General features: G+C 45.2%; 1 protein-coding gene across 2 annotated transcripts in view; it reads right to left on the bottom strand.

The window, feature by feature from the left end:
- The window catches only part of ADSS2 (adenylosuccinate synthase 2), a 247,389-nt gene that overhangs the window by 93,728 nt on the left and 126,506 nt on the right, over positions 1 to 27,155 (bottom strand). The window contains exon 5 of one of the 2 annotated variants that reach the window (XM_033936570.1): positions 11,943 to 12,009. The exons of the other annotated variant lie outside the window; for it this stretch is intronic. Within the exon in view, the coding sequence (XP_033792461.1) occupies positions 11,943 to 12,009 (67 nt within the window). The remainder of the gene's footprint in view (positions 1 to 11,942; positions 12,010 to 27,155) is intronic. 2 annotated transcript variants of the gene reach the window in all.

Below are 27,155 nucleotides of genomic sequence, written 5' to 3'. Positions count from 1 at the left end.
CTCCCAACCACAGATTATTAGCTAATCTGTCTTGGAGGTTGATATCCAAATCCCTCAACCACGCTAGGCAACTCATAGCCACTGACATAGCAGGTGCTCTAGATGACAACTCAAAGGCATCATTAGCAGATCTTGACAAATACTTTGTGGTTTGGGAGAGAGTTTGAAAGATGTTGTGAAATTCCTCAAGATGTTGTGCAGGAATATATTTATCAAAGGAAGGTAATTTTCATACCAGATGTTAAAGGTAACAGGACATGTAGAAAATGTAATTAAGGACTCCATTTGCCAGCATAGAATTTTGGTAAAAGCGATGTCCAAATTTATTCATAGTCCAGCCTTCTCGCCCTAGTGGCACTGAGGCATAGACCCTCGAAGCAAAATACTTTTTCAAGGTTGAAGTTATGGCTTATCAAATCCTAGAGAAGAAATGATTCTATAAATAGAATCAAGCTTTCTTGGAGCTACTGTGACAGTCAAGGGTGTTTCCCAATTTTTGTGAAGTCTCTTTGAGAATACCATGCAGTGGTAATTTAAGGAGTTTTTTGGGAGGCTCATCATAGTCCAAGGCTTCTAAGTATTCAGCACTGAAGGCAGTCAGCTTCCAGTTTGATAGGCAGGTCTTTGCTTAGCTGCTTAATATATTTAGTAAAAGACAGTCTTTCTGTAGGAGATCTTGTCTTTGGAGGCGTTTTCTGAGAAGATGGTTCCAAGGGGGTATCTTAAGCCTCATTTGAAGAACCAGATTGTAAATAAGAATTGTAGAGAAGCTTTGAAGAAGCTGTGTGTTGAGGGGATCGATGCTTTCGACGACTTCAGTACCAATCCAAGGAACATGAAGATCGGTGTGAAGCTCTTTTGCGCTTCAAAGTTTGTGAAGAAGATCAATATTTCCTTGACTTCGAACGTTGAATAGAAAAAGAACGTTGATGTCTTGAAGTAGTGGATCGATGCACCAATGGAGAACTGGACTGATAATGCAATGATCAATATCGGGGAGTAGAACGTTGAGTCGAGGATCGTTGATAACTCAATGAAGATCCATGTCTACATTCCGAAGGATAGCTGACTGTGGTACTGTGGGGCCTCTTGGCAGTATGCTGTGACTGGGCTGGTACCAAGGGAGTCGATGTTAGCACTGGTGCATGGAGTTTGAAAATATCACCAAGCTCTCTTTGGAAGAACTCATCAAGCTTCTCCCAAAATGAAAGCACCAGTTGGCTTTTCTGCCGGTACCATCGATTCAGCAGCTTATCTCAGAAAGGGTGACCTCGACGAGGATGTACACATCGAAGGAGAGACAAGCCACAATAGTGGAGAACGTTGGCGTCGCTGCTTGGTCTGCATCAAGGGACTCGATGCTGTTGCAACTAAAATTGAAATAAACGAAGAAACTAACTGAAAAGTCAGAAACCGCAAGAGCAGGAAGGCAGCGAAAAAATTCTTCAACAGCCATTGAAAACGTGACTTCTTAGCTCCGCGGAAAATAAGAAACTGAGGGACCGCGGGCCCTGTATTGGGCGGGAAGGCACTTACGCATGCACGGTTTGGGCTCTTGCAAACTTTCTAAACTCTTAAAGTGGCATTGCACTTTTAAAGTGGTCCGTATTTGTCCTGGGATAAAGGCACTTACTATCATCAATCTCTATGGTCCTAATGCTAACCAGGTGACATTTTATAATTTTTTGTAAGATAATTTGATGCAATTTTCGAGGGGGAATGTATTTTCGGAGGGTGACTTTAATGTAGTACCTGATCATAATTTTGATCATTCTAAGGGGAAGAGCATTCTCACAATAAAAGAAATGGGACTTGTTGACTGTTGAAGGTTGCAGAATGGGTCTCAGAAAAAACTACACTCACTTCTCATGCAGCACATACTAGAATAGATGGCATTTGGGGGCACAGGAATTTGCAGGGTTTCCTAGGGCAGACAGAGATAGACATCATACAAGTTTCGGACCATGCACCAGTATGGATAGAGTGTAAGGGGTTGAGAGATGGGAGGGGGAGTCATTCTTGGAGTCCTTGTTAGGGGACCTTAAGGTGTTGAAAGAAGTTGGAGATGCAATATCTTGGTATCTTCAAGAGAATGACACTGGTGATGTGGGGGATGGCATTCTTTGGGATGCCTTGAAAGCAGTGGTTCGAGGGTCTTTATCAAGTGGGGGCCCAGAAGAAGCATCTTGGAGCTTGATGGTCTTTGGGTCTGAGGGAAAAGATATTGGCCTTCGAGAGTAAACATAAGATATCCCCAGATCACTTGATGGCTGCGCAGTTACGGCAGGCACGCATGGACCTCCACCAACTGCAGACGGAGATTGATTTTATGCAAGCTAAATTGAAACAAAATTTATTTGAATATAGGAAGATCTAGCTCTATGTTGGCTCATTTTTGCGAGCCAGACGGGTTCATGCAACTGTCCAGACCATCAGGGTAACCTCCACTATAATGATGAGGGGATACATCGAGTATTTATGCAATTTTATAGGCAACTTTATAGTGGAGAAGCAAGGGATGAGAATGCAGATATTAACCGGTTTTTGGAGGCCCTGTCTATCCCAAGTATTTCGCAGAGAGATAAAGACTTATTTGAAGAACCTGTTTCTCTTGGGGAGGTTGAGGGGGGTCATTAAACAGATGAATGGAAAACCACCTGGGTTGAATGGGTACACAAGATGATTTTACAAACAGTTTTGGGATCAGCCAACACGGGTTCAGCAAAGGAAAATCTTGCTTGATGAACTTACTGCACTTCTTCGAGGGAGTTAACAGGCAGATAGACACGGGTGACCCGGTCGACATTGTATATCTGGATTTTCAGAAGGAATTCAAAAAGGTCATGCATGAACAACTATCCCTGTCCTAGAGGAATACTGTCCTAGAGGATAGGGATAGGCAATTCCGATCCTTGAGAGCCAGAGCCATGTCAGGTTTTCAGGATATCCACAATAAATATGCATGAGATAGCTTTGCATCTCAAGGAGGCAGTGCATGCAAATCCATCTCATACATATTCATTGTGGATATCCTGAAAACCTGACCTGGCTCCGGCTCTCAAGGACCAGAATTGCCTACCCCTGCTCTAGGATAGCAGATATATTTTTAAAGTCAATCTGTGAGTATTGTATATTTTCCCCTTCTATAATCTCCTGGGACTTTTTTGCAGAAAGCGATAGATAGTAAATTAGTACATTTTATTTAATGGAGGTATAAGTTCCAAGGAATATTTCAATACTTCTACTAAATATTTTTTGAACATTTTATATGGGGAAATCTCTGGAGACTTAGGGAAGTTTAAAATTTTTACATTCAACCGACGTTGCAATTTTCAATATTTTCAATTTTCTATTGTAGCAACTCGTTATCCTTTATCGCCAATGATCTATATGTTTGTAGTGATTGGACCTAAGTTTGTATTTTCATGATTGAATTTTTAGTTTCAATGTTTGTTTGTTCAAAAATTTTAGTTATGTTATCCAGCTTGGCTCCAAGAGCCTTTATCTCTTCTGCCGTCTTCGTTGTAGTGATATCCAATTTCTGAAGAGTCTTAAAAATTGCCGCTAAAGTGTCCTCCCTGACAGGGGACAACTCCCCGAAGCTGGTCTGCATCAGTGGAAGCTCATCTGCCCTGGAACCTTCCTCCGTGGTTGGACTGGATGCACTTTCGGCTCCTCGTCCTTCCACTTCCAGGGCAGCCGCATCAGCCAGACAGTGAGACGGGACAACCGGTGTGAGCGAGAGCGAGATCTCCTACCCCAGCGAGTATGAGCCTTCTCTACTTGGTCTTGTGGCAGAGGTCAATTCGCCCGTACTAGAGCAAACTGCTGGCAGGTAATGCTCTAAAGTTCACTCGGTGAGGGCAAGCGAGGGGGTTGAGGAGGTAGGCACCCTCATGCTACCCTTCTTTTTTGTGTGTAGCATCGCTGAAATACAGGAAAAACTTTCAAAGCAATAAGAGCATTCTTAATGCTACCAGATTAGCACCACCATCTTGGCCACTTCCCCTAGCCAATAACACTTTCTTGTACCGAGATTGTTGGAAACCCTACATCAAATGTAGCGTCCTTCTGAAATTATACCCTACTTATTGTCTCTGGATAAATCCCAACTGGTCTACATGTATAAGAACTGGAAGCAGCGTCCCCAAAGAAGAGCTAATACTTTAACCAGTATCTTGGCATCAACATTTAACAACATTGGTTGATAAGCTCCACACCACAGAGGATCTTTACCCGGTTTTAATAACACTGTTATAACTGCCTCTCCCATCAAAGGTGGCAGTGAGCACCCCTCCCTCACTCCATTAATCACTCTCGCTAAAAGCAAACCTAACAGATAAGAACATAAGAATTGCTGCTACTGGATCAGACCAGTGGTCCATCTTGCCCAGCAGTCTGCTACCGCGGCGGCCCTTAGGTCAAAGACCAGTGCCCTAAATGAGTCTAGCCTTACCTGCATATGTTCTGGTTTAGCAGGAACTTGTCTAACTTCGTCTTGAATCTCTGGAGGGTGTTTTCCCCTATAACAGCCTCCAGAAGAGCATTCCAGTTTTCTACTACTCTCTGGGTGAAGAAGAACTTCCTTACATTTGTACGGAATCTATCCCCTTTTAACTTTAGAGAGTGCCCTTTCGTTCTCCTTACCTTGGAGAGGGTAAATAACCTGTCTTTATCTACTAAGTCTATTCCCTTCATTATCTTAAATGTTTCGATCATGTCCCCTCTCAGTCTCCTCTTTTCAAGGGTGAAGAGGCCAAGTTTCTCTAATCTCTCACTGTACGGCAACTCCTCCAGCCTCTTAACCATTTTAGTTGCTCTTCTCTGGACCCTTTCGAGTAGTACTGTGTCCTTCTTCATGTACGGCGACCAGTGCTGGACGCAGTATTCCAGGTGGGGATGTACCATGGCCCAGTACAACGGCATGGTAATCTTCTCCAATCTGTTCGTGATCCCCTTCTTAATCATTCCTAGCATTTTGTTCGCCCTAAGCGCTGACGCCGCACATTGCGCGGTCAGCTTCATTGACTTGACCAGTACTCCCAAGTCTCTTTTTCTTGGGGGTCTCTCCGAGTACTGCACCAGACATCCTGTATTCGTGTATAAGAGCTTTGTTACTGACATGCATCACCTTACACTTATCAACGTTAAACCTCATTTGCCATGTCGCAGCCCATTTCTCGAGCGTGTTTAAGTCACATTGCAGGTCTTCGCAATCCTTCTGTGTCTTCACTACTTTGAATAACTTAGTATCGTCTGCAAATTTAATCACCTCACTCGTCTTGCTAATTTCCAAGTCGTTTATAAATATGTTGAAGAGCACGGGTCCAAGCACCGAGCCCTGCGGCACTCCACTCGTGACGCTTTTCCAGTCCGAGTATTGTCCATTTACCCCCACTCTCTGTTTCCTATTCGCCAAACAGTTTTTAATCTACGTGAGTATTTCACCCTCAGTTCCATGGCTCGCAATTTTTTGAAATAGTCGTTCATGCATGACATTTTTGAATGCCTTCTGAAAATCCAGATATACAATATACTAAATTGGACTGAAAGTGCACTTACCTAGAGGAGTTGCTACTTTATGGGTGGAGACTCAAGTGGTTTCGCCTGAGGAAATCTGTAGAGCAGCTACTTTGTCTACCCTTCATACCTTTACCAGGTTCTATAGGTTGGACGTAGCAGACAGGAAAAATGACACTTTTGGGTCCTCCATTCTGAAGGCAGGCTCAGCTGGCCTGCACTACACTCCAGGGACTACTTTGGTACATCCCTAGCGTTTAAGATCACTAGAAACATTGCACTAGAAAAATTAGGTTCTTACCTTAATAATCTTCTTTCTTATAGATGTGTCTAGTGGTCCTGAAGCCCCACCCTGTCAGTGAGCTTTACCTGCCTTTTACCTTTAGATCAGTCTGAATTTGGAGAATTCTGTATCTCTCAGATTAACTGAGATGATATAAAAAAGATAGTCTGGTTTAAGCCTCTGCTTGATAGTAGGACATACGAGTAGCAACAAGTTCTATATAGATTTTTGTATCTGGTTTTAGCAGAATGTTTTAACAGAATGTTATATTGGTAATTGGTAATGTTTGTTACAAAGCAGAACAGAAGTGTAATATAGGGAATTTTTCATGTTTCCCTCCTTCCGGTTATGTCATTGCAGTGCTACTTGATTGCTTTTGTTCAAACTAAGAGGGCAGGAGCTCCCTGGGAAGGAGGTAGAGCTCAAAAGATGATTGACAGCATTCTGCAAGAAACTTGCAGGTTCAGATGCATAACCCTAACATTCAGGACCACTAGACACATTGCACTAGAATATAAAATTATCTTCTTAATGGCTGAAAATCTATGGAAAAAGAAGTTATATACTTACATGTGGCTGGGAAATTAGCTTCCTCTATATATTTGTGTCTTTTATTTTTAAAAAATCATCTATAAAGAGCAATTCTGTAAGCTGTTGTCTAAGGTGGAGGTTTTGATACATTCCGGAAGATCGGCCTTGACGGAAGCGGATGCCTGTGTGTCCCTGAGTCTTCTCCTTTATCGACAACAAGGGATCATCTAGGTTCTGCCTTCTCCCTTTGACCTGCTTGCCACGCTGAATGGATGCGGTGTGTTTGTCAGCTGTGTCATCATATCCTCTGATAGACTTACACTGAACTGAGCCGAACTGAACTTTTTTTAGCTTTATTCTAATTTCTATTCCATTCTGCTTTCCTTCCCATTTCATTTTTCTTTTCTTTTACTGTGATTTTAATACCATTTTCTTCTTCTACTATATACATATAGTTCCTACTATTTACTCTTTAGGCTACTAAGTGTAGATTGTGATCCTGTCTGGGACAGACAGGGAATATCTATGTGCAGTGGTATGATATAACCTGTCTTTAATGTTAATTTTTTTTCTTCCTTTATTGTGATTTTAATATTTTTTTCTTTTTCTATTATATGCACGTGGAGGGGCATAATCAAAAGAAATGTCTAAGTCCATTTTTGGCCTAAGTAGCTAGTCGCCCAAAGTCGGCTAAGTAAAATGTCCATTCCTGAAAAATACGTCCAAAATATGCCTCCCCCCCACCCCACCCCCCGAAAATCATCTAGTTGGACGACCAGCCGTTTGATCGTCCAGACCGCTAAGTCATCTATCGTTATACCCCATTCTCGCCCAAAAATTTGTTCAAGTCAAAAACGCCCAGAACAAGACCTTTTGGACATGGGTGGGGTCAACAAAGTGATGGACTTGCCACCCAAACATTGCACCAAAGGGTACCACATAAACATCTCACCACAACTCCCTTATAGGACATGGTGAGCCCCCCCTAAACTCCCCCAGAACCTACTAGACCCACCTATCCACCACCCCAATAGCCCTTATGGCTGCAGATGCCACTTATATGGCAGTACAAACGGGTTTGGGGGGGTTTTGAGGGGGTGTACGTGTTTCACCATGAATGCAGTGATTAGAGTGGCTTATGGGCCTGGATCCTCCTCCCCATGGTTCACTAGACCACCCCCCAAGACCACTTAAGCCACCTCTGTGCAGCTCTACTAGGCTTTCTTATGCCAGGCTGCCAGGTGCTGATGTTCTGGAGGTAGATTTTTATAGTGTTGTGGTGGGGGGGGGGGGTGTCAGTGATCACTGGGGCAGTGTGTGGGGGACTGTACTTTGTATCTGTAGTGCTTATCTGGTCACTTTGGATACCTTTTTGCCACTTAGACCTGTTTTTACATGGCCTAAGTCACAATGTACAATTTCCGTCCAGGTAGCCTCGTTAAAGTTTTGGTTATACTTGCAGTACACTAAATTTAGATCAGCCCACATCCTGCCCAAATCCTGCCCTCATCACTCCTCCTAAAACTCCCCTCTTAGCTCTGGTCTTACAGCAGCATTGACAAGGTCTAAGATGTTTTTAGGTATGTCTAAAACCTGTTTCGATTAGCGGCACTTCGTCTTTTAGATCGTCCAAGTACTGATTTAGGCAGGTTTTCAGCCGTATTTATTTTTTAATTATGAGCCCCATAGCTCCTACCATTTACATATTTTATTCTTCTAAGCATAGACTGTGATCTCGTCTGGGACAGACAGCAATATCTATGTGCCGTGGTAGTTTAGGTCTTTAATGTTAACAATTTTCCTTGATGTATTCTTGTTGTTCACCACCTTGAACCGAAAGGCATTTGTGTGATATATAAATAAAAAACTTATGTCATTTTTTAAATTTTTTTATTTATTTAGCTTTATTTATATCTCATCACACCTTTTCAGTTCAAGACAGTGTACAATAATAGAGGATTACATCGAGAATTGGTATGCATAGAGATTGGTATGCATAGAGATTGCAGCATTAATTTAGAGTGAGAACTTACAGTTAGATATTAAATTTAGAGAGGGAACATATGAGTGAGGTGTACTGGGAAGGGGGCGTGCAGGAGGAGATACAAGATAGTGACTTGGGCTATTAAGTAAATTTGTCGAATAAGTGGGTTTTTAGTGCTTTTCTGAATGAGTGGTAAGACAGGGAGTTTAGGAGAAGGCCGCTTAGGGTACTGTTCCAGATTTCTGCTTGAAAGGATAGTGTCAGGTCAAGGAATTTCTTGTAGTGGCAACCTCTTGGTGGCGGGAATGTGAATAGTAATGTTTTGCGGGAGAGGTGGGGATTGTACTGTAAGGTAAAGTGACTCAAGATGTAGGTGGGAGCTGTGCCAAATAATGTCTTGTAGCATAGACAGCCGAATTTGAAGATGATTCTGGCCTCGATCGGTAGCCAGTGAAGTTTCTATGTTAATGTTAGATGCCAAATAGCACAGTTACTTACCGTAACAGGTGTTATCCAGGGACAGCAGGCAGATATTCTCAACATGTGGGTGATGTCATTTAAGGAGCCCCCTAGTGAACATTCTCGCAAGCAGACTTGCTTGAAGATCTTCAAGCTTGTGAGTGTACCGCGCATGCGTGAGTGCCCCTCCCGCCCGACCTAGGGCATGCGTCTCCTCAGCGTGGCCTCAGTTCAGATAGCTAGCAAAGAAGCCAACTTGGGGAGGTGGGTGGGTTGTGAGAATATCTGCCTGCTGACCCTGGATAACACCTGTTATGGTAAGTAATTGTGCTTTATCCCAGGACAAGCAGGCAGCATATTCTCAACATGTGGAAGACCTCCAAGCTAACCAGAAAGAGATGATGGGAGAGTTGGCAATTCAGGAGAACAGATTTTGCAAAACTGACTGGCCAAAATGGCCATCACGCCTGGAGAAAGCATCCAGACAATAGTGAGAGGTGAACATATGAACTGAGGACCAAGTGGCAGCCTTGCAGATTTCCTCAATCGGAGTCGAGCAGAGGAAAGCAACAGATGCCACCATCGCTCTGACCTTGTGGCCAGTGCCTCGACCCGGCAGGGAGAGACCAGCCTGAGCGTAACAGAAAGAGATACAAGCAGCCAACCAGTTAGAAATGGTCCGCTTAGAAACAGATCGCCCCAAGTAATTAGGATCGAAAGAGATGAACAGCTGGGGAGCAGTGCGCTTCAAGTAGAAGGCCAGCACACGCTTACAGTCAAGGGAATGCAGAGCCACTTCTCCAGATGAGAATGGGGCTTTGGAAAAACCACAGGAAAAACAATGGATTGGTTGATGTGAAAATCTGAAACAAGCTTAGACAAGAACTTAGGATTGGTACGGAGAACCACCTTATCATGATGGAAGACAGTGAAAGGCGGATCCGCCACCAAGGCCTGAAGCTCACTGACCCGACGGGCAGAAGTGAGGGCAATAAGAAACACAACCTTCTAAGTGAGAAACTTCAAGTGAGCCCGCACCAGCGGCTCAAAAGGAGGCTTCATCAATTGAGCAAGGACCACGTTGAGATCCCAAACCACAGAAGGAGGTTTAAGGGGCGGGTGAACGTGAAAAAGGCCCTTCATGAAGCGTGAAACCACAGGGTGAACAGAGAGAGGTTTCCCATCAATCGGCTGATGAAAAGCAGCAATGGCACTAAGGTGAACTCGAATCGATGTGGACTTGAGTCCAGCGCCAGATAAGTGCAATAGATAATCCAGGACAGAAGACAAGGAGGCAGACTGCGGGTCCTGGCGCAGCTGAGCATGCCAAGAAGAAAAACGGGTCCACTTCTGATGGTAACACTGGCGAGTGGACTCCTTCTGAGAGGCCTCCAGGACATCCAGCACAGACTGGGAGAACTGGAACGAGGGCATTAAGTCTCGAGGAACCAAGCTGTTAAGTGCAGAGACTGCAGGTTGGGATGAAGTAGAGATCCCCGACTCTGCGTAAGCAGAGAAGGAAAATCAGGCAGCAGAAGAGGCTCCTGGAACTGAGCCGCAACAGAAGGGGCCACCGAGTTGCTATCAGAGTCATGGTGGCGTGCGTGGACTTGAGCATGATGAGAATCTATAGAATCAGAGGGAACAGAGGAAACGCATACAGAAACAGGTTCGTCCAATCCAGAAGGAAGGCATCCGCCTCAATCCTGTGAGGGGCCTAGACCCTGGAGCAGAAGCGGGGCAACTTGTGATTGAGGAGGGACGCGAACAGATCGACCTCCGGAGTCCCCCAACAAGCAAACACCTGATGCAGGGTCGAGGAATGGAGAGACCATTCGTGAGGCTACAGCAGACGACTCAACCTGTCCGCCAGGCAATTCTGCTGGCCCTGTCCTGCAGGTTCCATGGGGCCAAAGAATTGGAGAATCTTGGCCACCCTCCTACGAAGAGCCCGCGGTTGTAAGGTCGCACAACGCGGGCAAGACTCGGCACGGTGATCCGCACCCAGGCACTCCACACACCAAGGATGGGAGTCGGTGATGGAGATCACCTGGTTGCACTTGGTGCAGTTTTTAAACCCGGTACGAGGCCAGGACATAAGAAAAAATGCAGCCGCAGCCCCGCGAGGCCAGGCGGCCTAACCAAGACCGGTAACCCGTCAAAAAGACACGAAGGAAGAAAAAAGGACGCGAACAGAGCAACTCACCGAAAATAAAAAAAAGCAAGCCGCAGGGCAAAGAGGTACAACGAATACGCGTGAAGCACGGGAGCACGGCTTCTGGTTCCACAGAAAATTTAGAACTGAGGTAACGATGAGGAGACGCATGCCCTAGGTTGTGCGGGATGGACACTCGCGCATGCGCGGTACACTTGCAAGCTTTAAGATCTTCAAGCAAGTCTGCTTGCGAGAACATCCGCTAGGGGGCTCTGTAGATGACGTCACCCACTTTGCACATAACTGCAAGGGAGATATACATGTGAGCAAAGTAATACTCTAGAGCAGTGCTTCTCAATCCAGTCCTTGGGACACACCCAGTCAGGTTTTCAGGATATCCATAATGAATATGCATGAGATAGCTTTGCATACCAAGGATGCAGTGGATATCCTGAAAATCTAACTGGCTGGGTATGCCCTGAGAAATGGACGCCAGACACCATGAGGAAAGAAGGAAGGAGAGGAATGCTTGAATATAAATCCCAGATTTATACCATACTTGAGTTAACATTTTCCCCTAAAAAGGGGGAATATTATCTCAGTTTATATTTGGATGAGTTTATATTTGAGTATATACACTAATTTCCTTATTGACATGTTTAAAGGCTTACAGAATAGGCTGGAAGAACTTAAATTGCCTCCAAATTGTAGGCTCACAGAAAACTCAAGACAAAAAATGAAAAGGCATTTTTCTTTTCACTGGGTCAATAACATTGAGTCAATCACAGTGACAGAAAGCAAGAACTGGTTCTTCTCATCTATGTCCTGAAAAGAAATCCAGCACTAAATTTCAGGACCAGTTAAATCAAAACATTGTTATTACCCACTTTGGAAAAAATGGATACAGTATAGTTTTCCATCTCTCAAATGAAAATGAAATACTCTATATTTCAAATATTTTTAGCTTGATGCATGGTATTTTTTTTTATTATCAAAAACAAATCACATACTTCTTTCCGGCTTGCTCTTGTCTTTGCTGCTCCTGCACACCATCTGCTGCTTGATGGAAGTCGAAAACTAAATGGGAAGAAAAAGCAAAAAAAAAAAAAAAAATTTTTCCCTCCCAGACATAAATGTAAATCCAACCCAGTTCAAATCATTACATTTTATTTTTTTTAAATCTGATGCTTCCTGGAATTTATAATCATTTGTGACACTTTCTGGTAACCTACAAGAATCATCAGAATATGCAATCTGCCAGGTGGACTAGAGAGGATTCAGACGTCATCAATATTCATTCAGATAGGCAGCCCTGTTCTCGAGTTCCAAACTGAAATTTTGCACATCTTGTTCACCTGCAGTTAAAAAGCAAAGCATGGCAGGATGCCCGTATCCAGTTTTATTTTTATGTAAAATAGATTCTTGTTATAAGAATTGCACTTGAAAATCACCTTTTACTCTTTTCAAAATGCAATGCACCAGACCAATCTATTGTTGTAAATCTTTAAGTAAGGCAAATCAGCTACTAGAGCCTGAAGATCACTAATGAAAAATAGAACCTTCCAGGTCAGGTAAGATAAAGGGCATCAAGAGGTTCAAAAGAAGCTTTCATCAGCGGGGTTAAAATGACATTAAGGTTCCATGATATTGTAAGAGGCCTGATGGGACACTTTAATTACAAGCAAGCCCCTCATAAAATGAACAAATGAAGGCTGAGCAGAAATGAATTTACCTTCTACTTGAAGATGAGTGCCAATTGCATTAAAGTGAACCCTAATAGAACTGGTCTTGAGAACTAGCTCTGACAAGTATAAAATGTATTTAAACAGTTTTGTGTAGGCCAAGAAAATAGATCTAGAGTTTTGCCCTCATACCAGATGGAAAACCTCTTCAATTTAAAAATGTAGGATCTTCTAGTGGAACCTTTTCTGGAAGTCAAAAGCACCCGAGACACACTATCACGCAAGTTTAGTGAATTCACCACCATCCTCTCCAAGCCATGAGGGTCACTGTCTAGAGATCAGGATGTAGCAGAGATCTCTGATCCAAAGTTATTAGAAAAATTTCCAGCCTCCATGAATTTCAGGAGGTAAGTTCCAGAAGAAGAAGAAATCATGTCTGCCTTGGCTAGTAAGAGGCAACTGGAATCATAGAACCTTGATCCCTTTGAGTTTCAGAATAGTTTTCACAATGAGAAGTATCGGAGGGTATGTGTTCTGAAGACATTTCCCCCAGTGAATGAAGAAGGCATCTGAAGCTAGCCTGCCATATGATTGTAGGCTGGAGTAGAGCTGCTGCTGTTGTAATAAGTGGCAAAAAATCTATCAAGGGAGTGCCCCTCTCTTGAAAGATATTCTTGGCGACACTTCATGCAGGGACCACTAGTGAGGTTGCAGTATTCAACTCAGCCCGTCCACCAGACAGTTTTCTTTCCCTGTCAGATATATGGCTCTGAGTAATATCCCCTGAGAGATGTTCCACTTCCACAAACCATGGCTTCCTGCCACAGAGGATACAAAGTGTCCCTCCGTCCTGCCTTGCTTATTGATATAGTATATTACAATCTTGTTGGCTTTCTGAATTAGAACTATTTGAATGAATAGCTGATCTCTAAAAGACTTTAGAATGTTCCATACCACTTTAAGCTCCAGAAAGTTAATCTGATGAAGCTTTTCCTAAGCCAGAGACCTTGAATTTGAAGTCATTCTATATGAATTCTCCTTTCCAGTTTGGATACAGTTATTGGTAGTATCCTTTGAACTAGAGGAATAAGAAAAGGAACACCTTTTCTCAAACTGGCTTGGACCATCCATCAGGACAGCAAGTACTTAATTAACTGAGGTGATGTCTAGAAAATTCCCTGTGGCACCGCAGCTTTGGAACGCCATGCCTCAGCATTTAAGAGAGGAAAACGACTTGAGTCGTTTTAAAAGTAATTTAAAAAGTTTTCTTTTTAAAGATGCTTTTAATCTTTAAATTAGTTTTCTTCTTTGATTGTACTCTTCCCTCCTATTGTTTTCTCCATATATGGTTCTCCTCTGTACTTTAAAAATACTGAATTGTAGTTCTGTTCCCTCTGCACTCTTCCCTCCCTATTGTTTTCTCCATATATGGTTCTCCTCTGTACTTTAAAAATACTGAATTGTAGTTCTGCTCCCTCTTACCTTTTGTATTAGTCAGTCTGTAAGTTTATTTGTCTAACACAGAGGTCTCAAAGTCCCTCCTTGAGGGCCGCAATCCAGTCAAGGTTTCAGGATTTCCCCAATGAATATGCATGAGATCTATGTGCATGCACTGCTTTCAATGCATAATCATTGGGGAAATCCTGAAAACCTGACTGGATTGCGGCCCTCAAGGAGGGACTTTGGAGATCCTTGGTCTAACCCATTATTCTAAATTTTAAATTGTATGTCTAATTATATGTTTATATTTTTATCAATTTTGTACCTCACTTAGTAAAACTAAATAAGCGATTCATCAAACTCAAATAAAACTTGAAACTTGAAAACTTGGTATGTGTCCACTTGGTAGGGTCCTCTGAGCCTGCCTCAAATTGAGGTGTGCTGTGTGTGTCACATTAAATGTGGATGCCATATGGTCTATAATAATAATAATAATAACTTTATTCTTATATACCGCCAACAATCTTGCGACTTCTAGGCGGTTTACAATGAAGAGAAACTGTACAGACATGTGGGTTCAAAAGCAGGCTTGGCCAGAAAAGTCTCCCTCTTGGACTCAGATCACTTGGCGGCTCTGGCTATAGCACTACCAGACAGGATTCTCAACATCTGATGTGCTGATACCTACTGACTCGGGTACATGTCTGAAACTTCTAATATGAAAATTAAAATTCACTACTCTGGAAGAAATGCATATGCCCGAATCATATTTAGCAAGGCTCCTATGATTTCCAATTTCTGTGACAGGCTCAACTATAATCTAGGGTAGTTTATGAATCCCAAATAGCTCCAGGACCTGAATGGTCATGCACAGATTCTTTTGAGCCTTCCTCTGATGCATAGGCAGTGGAACGCTTTTTTGTTTGGAGGGACCCACAAGCTCCATCCCAGACCCCGCCCAATACCCCCCAGACCCCACCCCCATAATAGTACTAATTGTAATATCATTTTTTATATATGCACACAATAAATTAACAATACATAATGGTTAACCACAAAATTAAACTACACAAAGCACACTTTATGTATGCTTCTCAACATTCATTCCTACCAGAACACAGATAACCCCTATGCAAATATGTGACCATAAACTAAACAGGGGGGGGGGCACAGGGGCTGTGGGCTCCCCCAAAATTGGCAGGATCGGGTTTCTTCTGCCGCAAAGTGGCAACGAGCACTGCCCCAGCCCCCTTCCCTCCCAACCCCAATCCTCTTCCCAGCCCGTCAGGCTCTTCTCCCGCAGGATCAGCTTTCTTCTGCTGTTGAGAGGCAATGAGCAGGAGCATGCTTTAGTGCTCCTGCTCGGCGCTGAGCGGCTTGTTGACTGGCTCCCATGCTCCTGCTCGTTGCTGCTGAGCAGCAGAAGAAAGCCGATCCCATGGGTGAAAAGCCTGACAGGGATTGGGAGGCAAGGGGGCTGGGGCAGTGCTTGTTGTCGCTCTGTGGCAGAAGAAAGCCAATCCCAGGTGAAGAGCCTGATGGGATTGGGAGGGAAGGGAGCTGGGGCAGTGTTCATTGTCCCTCTGTGGCAGAAGAAAGCCAATCCCAGGTGAAGAGCCTGATGGGGATGGGAGGGAAGGGGGCTGGGACAGTGCTCTTTCCTGCTCTGCGGCAGAAGAAAGTCGTTCCCACCAGTGAAGAGCCTGACATGAAAGGGAGGGAGGGAAGGGGGCTGGGGCAGTGCCAATTTTGGGGGAGGCCACAGCCCCTGTGCCCCCCCCCCCCGTTCCGATGCCTATAATCTGTTGTGTTCGTCACCAGTCAATCATACAGATAGGGGAAACAGGTGTACCTCCAGTTTGCATAGAGATACTTCAACAACTGCTAGGCACTTTGTTCAACTCTTACAAGACCAAAGGGCAGTGAGTGATATTGGAAATACTGTTTCCCTACTACAAATCTAATCTAATGCTTAGTTTTGTATACAGACTTCAATCCAGGAAAGCTCGACTCGGTTTACAGTAAATTAGGTTAAGATAGTAAAAATATAAAACAGTAAATTAAATAAGCTAATAAAGATATAATAGAAGTAAAAAAAAAAAAAAAAAAAAATTAATTACCAAAATGTTTAGTAAACATGATAGTTTTCAGAGACTTACGAAAGAGAGGAAGGGAGCTAGAGCTTTGCAAAAAAAAGTGGAAGATCATTCCACAGTTGGGTGAACTTGAAGGACAGAGATTGACCAAAAGCCTTGGTTCTTTTAATACCTTTACTAGATGGGCAGGATAACTTAAGTTGTTGGTCACCCCTTGCAAAAGAGAATCTATAGAGATGCCAAGATAGAGAAACTAGAGGAGTGAAAATACCAAAGAGAATTTTAAAAATGACACAGGCACATTTAAACTGGTCTCTAAAATACACAGGGAGCCAATGAAGGCTATAGAGTAATGGTGTCACATGATCAAACTTACATTTCCTGAAAATAAATCTATCAGCAGTGTTCTGGACCAACTGTAATCTAAAAAGACAGATTTTTGTAATACTAAGATAGAGAGGATTACAATAGTCGAGATGAGACAAAATAATCGACTGAACCAGAATGGAAAAATGTTGTTGATGGAAAAGGTGTCTGATTTTCCTCAGCATACGTAGATTGAAAAAACATTTCTTAATCACAGAGCTAATCTAATCCTTAAAAGAGAGCGAGGAATCAAAAAGGACTCTCAAGATCTTCGCAGAAAATTAAATTTGTAGGGAGGTTCCGGATACCAGTGCTACAGAACTAGGGAGATATTACCTTTGACTTAGATGTATCTGAATAAGCATCCTTTAAGTCCAGAAAGCATAACTGATCTCCTTTTATCATGAGTATGAATGTGCCTCAGGAAACCATTCTTAATTTTTGTTTAAATAAATATTTGTTCAGGGCCCATAGGTCTAGGATGGGACAAATCACCTTCCCTCCCCCCCCTCCCCTTCTGTTTGTTTGTTTTTGTGGCCAGGAAATACTTGGAATAAAATCCTCTCTCTTTTTCCCTGGCGTAAAGGGCTCAACCACACTGGCCTACAAAAGGGAAACAAGTAAGCAACTTCTGATGCTAGGAGCTTAACCTTGATGCTCTTGGGGAGCAATTTGGAGGAATATATTCCAATTGCAGATGGTAACCTACAGGGACAATTTTTAGAACCCACCATGTCTGAGGTTATATGGGGCCACCTTGCTTGGAAATAATTCAGTCTCTCCTTCTGGAAGGTTGTCTGGGACGGCTTCAGAGCTTGAAATTATGCTCTGCCAAAGCCCGTCAAAAGCTCATTCCTAGTTTTAATTGGGTAGCTGTCTAGGATTTTTAGGCTCTCTGCTATCTTGGCCAAGAGTGAGGTCCTAACATATTTGGGAAAAGTAAGAGAGCAAAGGATACCTATATCTTTCAGATTACTAGAATTGTTGTTGACCTCTACTATCATAACTTCTGGAAGCATAGTGGGCCTGGAGAGGGTCAAAAGTGTGTCCAAGTGATACTTGATAAAAGTAGCAGCCACTCACACTTTCAGAAGGGATTCTCTCTACAGCATAGTACAACTGTCAGCTTCTCCTGCACTTCAGGGTTCAGGTCAAAAACACTGTGGAGAGGATGATATTCAAGATGCAGGCTTTTATTTAAAAATACAATCCAATAATCCGCATGAAGAAATATCTAGGACCCAGAACATTGGGGACTATGGACCCAACACGGTCCATGTTTCAACAAAACTGTCTTCTTCAAGGGTCCCTAGAGGTCCTGATATATAAACTCATGGATCAGAGGCTAAAAACAATCATAGGCGAAACTCTGCGCAGATTAGAAAGGTACTCTGTAGAAGTGTTCCGAGTCTCTGCCTGCCTCAAGCAACTGAACTCCTGGTCAGGTCTAGGACTGTACTACCAAGACAATGAGGATCTTCTCTGCACAGAGAAAGCTTCCTCCCCTGATGGGCTGAACATAAGAACATAAGAATTGCCGCTGCTGGGTCAGACCATCGTGCCCAGCAGTCCGCTCCCGCAGCAGCCCCTAGGTCAAGGACCTGAGCCCTAATTGAATCTAGCCTTACCTGCATACGTTCTGGTCTAGCAGGAACTTGTCTAACTTTGACTTTGAAGATTGACACCAAAGAAGTCTGCAATGAACCCAATGCTCTTCAAAGCCTTGGTGTTAATGTATCACCTACAGGCAATAAATGGGGTTCAAGAATTGGCTGCAGTACCTTGAGCCTCTGCATCAATGCACTCAAAGCAATAGCTTCATGCCAGGTAAAGAAATGCTCCATACAATCTTCAACTTTCTCATAAACTGCTCCTCAAAGGCTGCCATTGAAAAAAAAAAGACTAGAAAGCATAGTTACTTACCATATCGGTGTCATCCAGGGACAGCAGGCAGCTATTCTCAACATGTGGGTGACGTCATCCACAAAGTCCGGATGCAGACAGCTTTGCAAGCAGACTTGCTTGTAGAACTGTTAGAAAGTTCACGACTACCGCAACGCGCATGTGCAAGTGCCTTCCCACACAGTGCAGGGAGCGCATCTCCTCAGTTCAGATAGCTAGCAAAGAAGAAAACCAGGGGAGGTGGGTGGGTTGTGAGAATAGCTGCCTGCTGTCCCTGGATAACACCTGCTGTCCCTGGATAACGGTGCTTTATCCCAGGACAAGCAGGAAGCCTATTCTCAACATGTGGGTGACCTCCAAGCTAACTAGTATGGGATGGAGGGAGAGCTGGCAATTCAGGAGAATAAATTTTGTAACACTGCCTGGCAGAAATGGCTATCCCGTCTGGAAAAAGTATCCAGACAATAATGAGAGGTGAATGTATGAACCAAGGACCAAGTGGCAGCTTTGCAGATTTCCTCAACAGAAGTAGTTCTAAGGAAAGCTACTGATGCCGCTATGGCTCTGACTTTGTGGGCTCTGACTTTGTAGATGCAGTCCAGCCTGAACATAGCAGAAAGAAATGCAAGCAACTAACCAGTTGCAAATGGTACGCTTGGAGATTGGATGTCCCAACTTGTTTGGATCAAAGGAGACAAAAAGTTGAGGAGCAGATCTGTGTGCTTGAATACGTTGCAAGTAGAAAGCCAAAGCACGCTTACAGTCCAAAGTATGAAGAGCTGATTCTCCAGGATGAGAATGAGGCTTTGGAAAAAACACTGTAAGTACAATAGACTTATTGAGATGAAATTCTAAGACCACTTTAGGTAAGAATTTAGGATGAGTATGGAGGAGCACTTTGTCATGATGAAATACTGTGAAAGGTGGGTCTGCAACTAAAGCTTGTAGCTCGCTGACCCTGCTAACAGATATGAGTACAATGAGAAAAAACACTTTCCAAGTGAGCCAAAGCCATTGGTTCAAAAGGAGGCTTGATCAGTTGAGCAAGAAGAACCCAAACCACGGGAGGTGGTTTGAGAGGTGGTTTGACATGGAAAAGTCCTTTCATAAATCTGGAAACCACAGGATGAGCAGAGAGGGGTTTGCCTTCAACAGGCTGATGAAAAGCAGCAATTGCACTGAGATGGACTTGAATGGATGTGGATTTGAGGCCTGATTGAGACAAATGCAACCGGTAATCCAAAACTGCAGTTAAGGAAGTAAATTGTGGCTCCTTGTGATAAATGGTATACCAAGCAGAAAACCTAGTCCATTTCTGATGGTAACATTGCCTAGTGGCAGGCTTTCTGGAATGTCCTGTACAGATTGAGACAACTGTAGAGAGGCAGTCAAGTGGAGAGGTACCAAGCTATCAGGTGTAGAGACTGCAGGTTGGGATAAAGCAGAGACCTTTGACTCTGTGTAAGCAGAGAGGGAAATACTGGTAGAAGCAGAAGCTCCCTGGTGCTGAGTTGAAGTAGAAGGGAGTACCAAGGTTGACTGGGCCACCGAGGAGCTATCAGAATCATGGTGGCATGCTCCTGTTTGAGTTTGACAAGAGTCTTGAGAATTAGAGGGAATGGAGGAAACACATAAAGAAACACAGTCGAGGCGGTGAGGAGAGTATATCCTGGAGCAAAACTGAGGCAGTTTGTTGTTGTTGGGAGATGCAAAGAGATCTATCTGAGAAGGTCCCCATTGAGCAAAAATGTGATGGAGAGGCGAGGAATTGAGTGTCCATTCGTAAGGCTGCAGAAGACAACTCAATTTGTCCGCCAGACAGGTTTTCTCTCCTTGAATGTAGACAGCTTTCAGGAGGGTGTTGTGAAGGATAGCCCAATTCCAAATCTTCAGACCTTCCTGGCAAAGAGGGAGAGATCCCGTTCCTCCCTGTTTGTTGACATAATACATGGCAACTTGGTTGTCTGTTCGAATAAGGACTACCCGGTCATGAAGAAGATGCTGAAAAGCTTTGAGAGCATTGAAGATCGCTCCGAGTTCCAACAGATTGATGTGACACTGACGATCCGTTCTGGACCAAAGGCCTTGAGTACAGAGACCATCGAGATGAGCCCCCACAAGTGTAGGTCGAGGCATCTGTCGTGAGGACCTTCTCATGAGAGGGTGTTTGAAACAGTAAACCTCTGGAGAGATTGGAAGAAAGCATCCACCAGCAGAGAGACTGTCTCAATGAAGAAGTCACTTTGATGTGTTGAGAGAGTGGGTTATAAAACTGTGGCTACTGGGATGCCAGGGTCCACTGAGGAATTCTGAGGTGAAGTTTGGCAAAAGGAGTCACATGAATGGTAGACGCCATGTGACCTAGTAGAACCATCATGTGTCTTGCTGAAATTTTCGGCAGTGAAGACACTGTGACAGAGACGAAGGAGAGCATCCTGATGTTGCTGATGAAGGAATAGTTGGATAGTGTCCAGGACAGCTCTGATGAACTGCAACTGTTGAGGGGGCTGTAGCTGGGACTTGGGAAGTTGACATCGATCCCCAAATTTTGAAGGACCCAAATAGTCTGTTGGGTTGCTACAATAACCCCCTGAGATGATGAAGCTTTGATGAGCCAGTCGTCCAGATACGGGAACACCTGTAGACCATGGCTCCGCAGAGCTGCTGCTACCACCACCAGGCACTTGGTGAACACTCTTGGGGAGGAAGCCAGGTCAAAGGGTAGCACTCTGTATTCGAAATGCAAATTTCCCACCCGAAATCTGAAGAACTGTCAAGAGGCTGGATGAATGGGAATATGAGTGTAAGCATCTTTGAGATCTAGAGAACATAACCAATCATTCTGATCTAGAAGGGGATATAAGAATGCCAGAGACAACATGCAAAATTTTTCTTTGACTAAAAATTTGTTGAGTTTCCTGAGATCCAAGATGGGGCGCAGGTCGCTCGTCTTCTTTGGAACCAGGAAGTAACGGGAGTAAAAACCCCTGCTCTGCTGTTCCAAGGGAACTTCCTCGATGGCTTGGAGATGAAGCAGAGCTTGAGCTTCCTGAAGAAGAAGGGCAGTCTGGGATGGATTGGAAGGATACTCTCTTGGAGGAAGATCTGGCGCAATCTGGAGAAAACAAAGAGAGTATCCTTCCTTGAGGATAGACATGACCCAGAGGTCTGATATAATCGATAAAAATGATGGAGACGACGTCCAATGGGAAGGGGAGAGGACAGAGGCAGAACGATGGAGGTTATGCTCTGTATTAGACGGTCAAAAATGTTGAGCAGCCTTAGGAGCAGCAGGAGTCTGAGGTTTCTGCTGCCTCTGTTGTTGCTGCTGCTGTTGTTGTTGTAGGAGGCGCTCTGGTATAAGGAGCTGCCCTCTGTGGGAAACACCGCAGGTAAGATGGTAGAGGCCTGAAGCTCTTAGAGATGGAAGGCTTAGGCTTAGGACGGATGATGGAAGCAAATGACTTCACGTGTTCAGACAACTTCTTAGTGGCCTCCTTGATGGAGTCATATACAAGTCATTGCCTTGACAAGGAATATTGGCGAGGCGATCCTGAAGATTAGGATCCATATCAACAGTGCGAAGCCAGGCAAGAAGGCGCATGGACACTGAGAAGGCAGTGACCCTTGAGGAAAGCTCAAATGCATCATAGGAAGATTGAAGGAGATGCATGCGGAGTTCATTCAAAGTGGTAATGGTATTCTGAAAACCTGCAAGACGGTGTTGAGGAACATACTTGAAATATGCAGGCAGTGTGTCAACCAAATGCTTGAAATAAGAAATGAAGATAAAATTGTAATTCAAAACCCTAGTTGCCATCAGAGGATTCTGAATCAAATGGTGACCAAACTTGTCCATGGTCCTGCCCTCTCTTCCAGGGGGAGCAGTGGCATAAACCTTGTAAGGGTTGTTCCTTTTCAGAGAGGACTCCACGAGAAAGGATTGATGGGATAACTGAGATTTCTCGAAGCTCTTGCAGTGGACCATTCTGTAATGGGATTCCAGCTTGCTTGGTATAGCAGGAATATAATACTGTGTTCCAAGGTTCCTCTTGAAAGTTTGAGAAAGAAGTCTATTAATGGATATTTTAAGAGACTCCACAGGAGGTCGAGACATACCCATTTCTTCTAAATACTCAGTAGTATATTTGGAATCAGAGTCCAAATTAATATTGAGTTCCTTACTCATTTGACGTAGGAAAGAAGAAAAGGATATCTGTTCTAAGATAGGCTGACCTCGAGGGGAAGGTGACCCTTGCTTCGAAGAGTAGAGAACGAGGGCGAAGTATCCCTGGAGTACTCACACCTGAGACCTGAATATGCAGGTATAGACAACTCACTGGGAGAAGAATCCCTCGCAGGAGAAGCAGATGGAGGTGGCGTCCTCGACTTCGGAGTAGAAAGCCTTGAGGTGTAGAGAGACGAGACATGTCTCGAGAAGAGGATCTGTGCCTCAATGGATGCCTCGACTGATGTGGAGAACTGTGCCTCGAACCAGGCAGGTCTCGCTGAGCAGAAAGTCGAGGAGTCTTTGCCCTATGCCTCGGGAAGGGCAAAGACTTATGCAAGGAACAAGGGCTGGAGGCTGGAGATTGAGATCGAGACACCACAAGAGATTGAGCTCCTGGTGTCAAGGCATCTCGAGGCACTGACAAGGACTCGGCTCCTTGAATAGCATGCTTATGCTCCAGACGAGACACTCACAAAAGAATCGACTCCTTGCATATAGAGTGTGGAATCTTCTCAAGGCACTCCCAAGGACTCGACTCCTTGTAGCCTTGTATAGAGAGAGGAGATTCAGCTCGAGGCCCAGTCAAGGACTCGACTCCAGGTGTTACTGCTGAGTACTCAGGCTGGACTGTAGGAAGCAGAGTCAAGGCAGGAGTATGTTTGGCAAGGATATTGCCCAACTGATGATCCAAAATGGTCTGGATCAGAGCCTCCAAACGTGACTCCGAGACTGGAGGATCTGGCACTTTTGGCGCAGCAACAGTCTCCGAGGAGAAGAGGAAGAACAACTCTTTGACTTGGAAACCTGCTTCTTAGGCAGCTTGATAACCACTTCTGGCATCTGACCTGAGGGAGGCAGCGAGGCAAGTGTCTCATCAGGAGAAGACTTAGCAGATTTACTTGAGGATGAGGTCCCGTCAAATGAGGCAGGCTTGATCAAAGACAAGGTCGAGGTTGAGACAGAAGGCGGAACCTCTGTGAGAAGCTTGACTGGATGCAAGGTCGAGACCGGGGCAAGGGAATCCATACCACCAAAGAATTTCTCCACCTGAACTCAACGACGCTTGAGGGCTCGAGGTTGAAGGGTAGCACAGCGAGTACATAACTCCGGAAGATGGTCAGGTCCTAAACACTGAATACACCACCTATGTGGGTCAGTGAGGGAGATCGCGCGCTGGCAACAGCTACACTTCTTGAAGCCTGCGACCAGCATGGACATAGACAGAAAGATGGCCTCAGCAAAATCGAAACCCACCAGAGGTCGCAAAGTAGACCCCACCTTGACAAAAGAAATAAAATTAAAGTCTCTCTTTTTTTTTTTAAGACATGAAAACACACAAAAAACACAGTGACCCTGAAAAATAACAAAACACGAGCCGCGGTGAGAGAAGGCAAGAAGTTTAGAACTGAGTCTAGTGCAGAACGTTGAAAACAAGACTTCTTGGCTCCGTGGAAAACTCAGAACTGAGGAGACATGCTACCTGCACTGGGCGGGAAGGCACTTGCGCGGTGCAGCAGTCGCAAACTTTCTATAAGTTCTACAAGCAAGTCTGCTTGCGAAGCTGTCCGCATCCGGGCTCCGTGGATGATGTCACCCACATGTTGAGAATAGGCTGCTTGCTTATCCTGAGATAACAACACAGTTGGAGTGGCCACATCTCCTTAAGACAGTTAGGGGCAAATTCTATAAATGGCGTCCCGATTTTAGGCAGCCTACTGCTATCTAACCAACAATCAGGACAAACATTTTTATTTTTAATCATCCCGGGTAGGTACCTACATTGTAGGTGCCTCCGTGAGCTTAGGGAGGCCCGTAGGGCCGCCTAAGCTCGCCTAAGGTTAGGCCTGGGTGTGGTTTCGCCCGGAAGTGGCCTTAGGCGAGCTTAGGTGGCCCTAGGTGCCTCCTGTGACAGGCGCCTGAAATGTAGGCTAGCAAGGGATCTCCCTGCCGTGATAAGTTTAGCAGCCACTGCAACCCATCCCCCCACGAAGGATATCAGCAGGAGGGATGCCCAGTCTCTCCTGCCGGAACCCCCCACTCCCTCCGCAAAGATCGCCAGTATGAGGGATGCCCAGTCCCTCATGCCAGAACCCCTCATCCCCATAAAGATCGCCTGCAGGAGGGATAACCAATCCCTCCTACTGGACACACCCCAACCCCAGAAAGATCGCCAGTAGGAGGGATGCCCAGTCCCTCCTGCCTAACCCCCACCCCCACCCTCTGCCAAACATTGTCATCAGGAGGGATGCCCAGTCCCTCCTACCAGACACCCCCCAACACCCACAAAGATTGTCGACAGGAGGGATGCCCAGTCCCTCCTGCCAGAACCCCTCATCCCCGCAAAGATCACCAGCAGGAGGGATGCCCAGTCCCTCCTGCCAGACACAACCCATCCCCGCAAAGATCGCTGGCAGGAGGGATGCCTAAATTCTCCTGCCTACCCCCACCAAACATCGTCAGCAGGAGAGATGCCCAGTCCCTCCTGCTGCAACCCCCCTCCCCCCACCTCGTAAAGTAGCCCACCCGGACCCCACCCTCTCCCCTACCTTATTGAGATGGCCGGCCTGCCCCTTCCCGGAGCACTGTGGGATGCACTGTGGAGAGACCTAAGGCCCTGACTGGCCCAGGCGCTTAAAGCCCCTCACACAATGAGGCTGAATGCTCACTAGGACAGGGACCACTATCCCGGATCCAGTCTGCTCACTGAAAAAAATCAACCTGAGCTTTCTCTACGCCAATCACATGGGCAGCTGAGAGGGCTTGCAGGTGGACTTCCACCCATTGGAATAACATTGGTGCCTCCTTGTCTGTTCACATAAGCTACCGCGATGGCGTTGTCAGAGAATACTCTGACTGCCCTTACTGACAGGAATATCTGTAACTCCTTCAGTGTCAAATGAATGGCTCTGAATTCCAGACAATTTATAGACCACTTGCTCTCCGATGGGGTCCATTTGCCCTGAAGAGGGTGACTGCCACAGTGGTCTCCCCAAGTCCCCAGCTGCTCAGACTGGCACCCATGAGATGAAATGAGGCATGCCCCTTGATAAGGCATTCCCCTGAAGCCAATGTAAGCTGTGTTTCGCCTCCATTGTCCAGGGGAGTTGAGTCTGTAGTGCGTGTCTTTGCAGGAGAAAAGATAGTCCTAGAGTGGAGACACATGCGCTCTTGCCCAGGGATCAACTTCAAGGGAGGCTGCAATGAAGCTCAGCACCTGCAGATAATGCCAGTACATGGTCTGCCTCCTAAGCTTCTGTTTGCATAGCTCAGGAAGAAAAACATGGTCTTGCGCCATGTCAAAGCGGACTCCCAGATATTTCAGGCACTGGGTCAGCTGTAGTTGACTTTTACGGGAAGTTGACTATCTAGCCAAGTCTCAGGAGGAATCTCTGGATCCATCACCCCCTGCATAGCATGCTCAATCTCCTGGTGAGGGGACTCTGATTGGCCAATTGTCCAGGTAAGGATGACCTGAATGCTCAACCTGTGAAGGTGAGCCGCTACCACTACCATCACCTTGGTAAAGGTGTACACAGTTGTAGTCAAAACAAAAGGCTGTTCTGAGCAGGGACAGCCTCTCGCATGTACAATGTACAGTACTGCATGCACCTGGTAGCACAATAGAAATAATTCTTGTTGTTATTCTGGTCATTTATGTGCCTTGGTGCCTAAATATTAGCATTGTGTTTATAGAATTATCCCCTAGTGCCCCTCGTACTCTTTACAGTAAACCAGGGGTCTCCAAAGTCCCTCCTTGAGGGCCAAATCCAGTCAGGTTTTCAGGATTTCCCCAATGAATATGCACGAGATCTATGTGCATGACCTACTTTCAATGCATATTCATTGGGGAAATCCTGAAAACCTGACTGGATTTGGCCCTCAAGGAGGGACTTTGGAGACCCCTGCAGTAAACATTCAGTTATCTGGCACCCATGGGGATTGGTGGATGCCAGTTAACTGTAATTTCTGGTTGCTTGACAGTTACTGTAAAAATAGTTTTGTTTCCCTTCCCACCTCACTCTTTTCCTTTCTCTATCATCCCCCCACTTGTAGGTCCAGCATCTGGTTCCTCCCCTCAGTCTGGACCACTTTCTATCCCCCCCTCCTTCTCTCCCACTTTTGGGTCCAGTATTCATCCATCTAACCTCCCCTGCTGGACCCTCCACACACACACATGCACTTCTGGTCCACATCCACCCCCCACCCCGGGTCTTGCCTCTCTCCCTCTATGCGGATCTGGCTTCCTGGACACCCCCCCCCCCCCCATACTTACTGAAGCAGCAGAGGCAGTCAGTCAGCAGAAGCAGTGCAGTAAGCAGGCTGCTCGCAGCCAGCCCCAGCAGGGCCTTTCCTCTGCTGCGTCGGAAGCAACGCATCAAGAAAAGGCCCTGCCGGGGCTGGTCACAAGCAGCCTATTTTCACCGCTGCCTCTGCTGACTTTGGATAAGGGAGGGAGGGAAGGTGGAGGCTTGCAGCTCTGGACCACTGTCGCTGTTTTGGGGTTGG

This window comes from Geotrypetes seraphini, chromosome 3 (assembly GCF_902459505.1).
Source record: "Geotrypetes seraphini chromosome 3, aGeoSer1.1, whole genome shotgun sequence".
NCBI classification, from domain to species: domain Eukaryota; kingdom Metazoa; phylum Chordata; class Amphibia; order Gymnophiona; family Dermophiidae; genus Geotrypetes; species Geotrypetes seraphini.
Note: the sequence above shows the minus strand (reverse complement) of the source record. Positions and strands in the feature narration are given on the sequence as shown.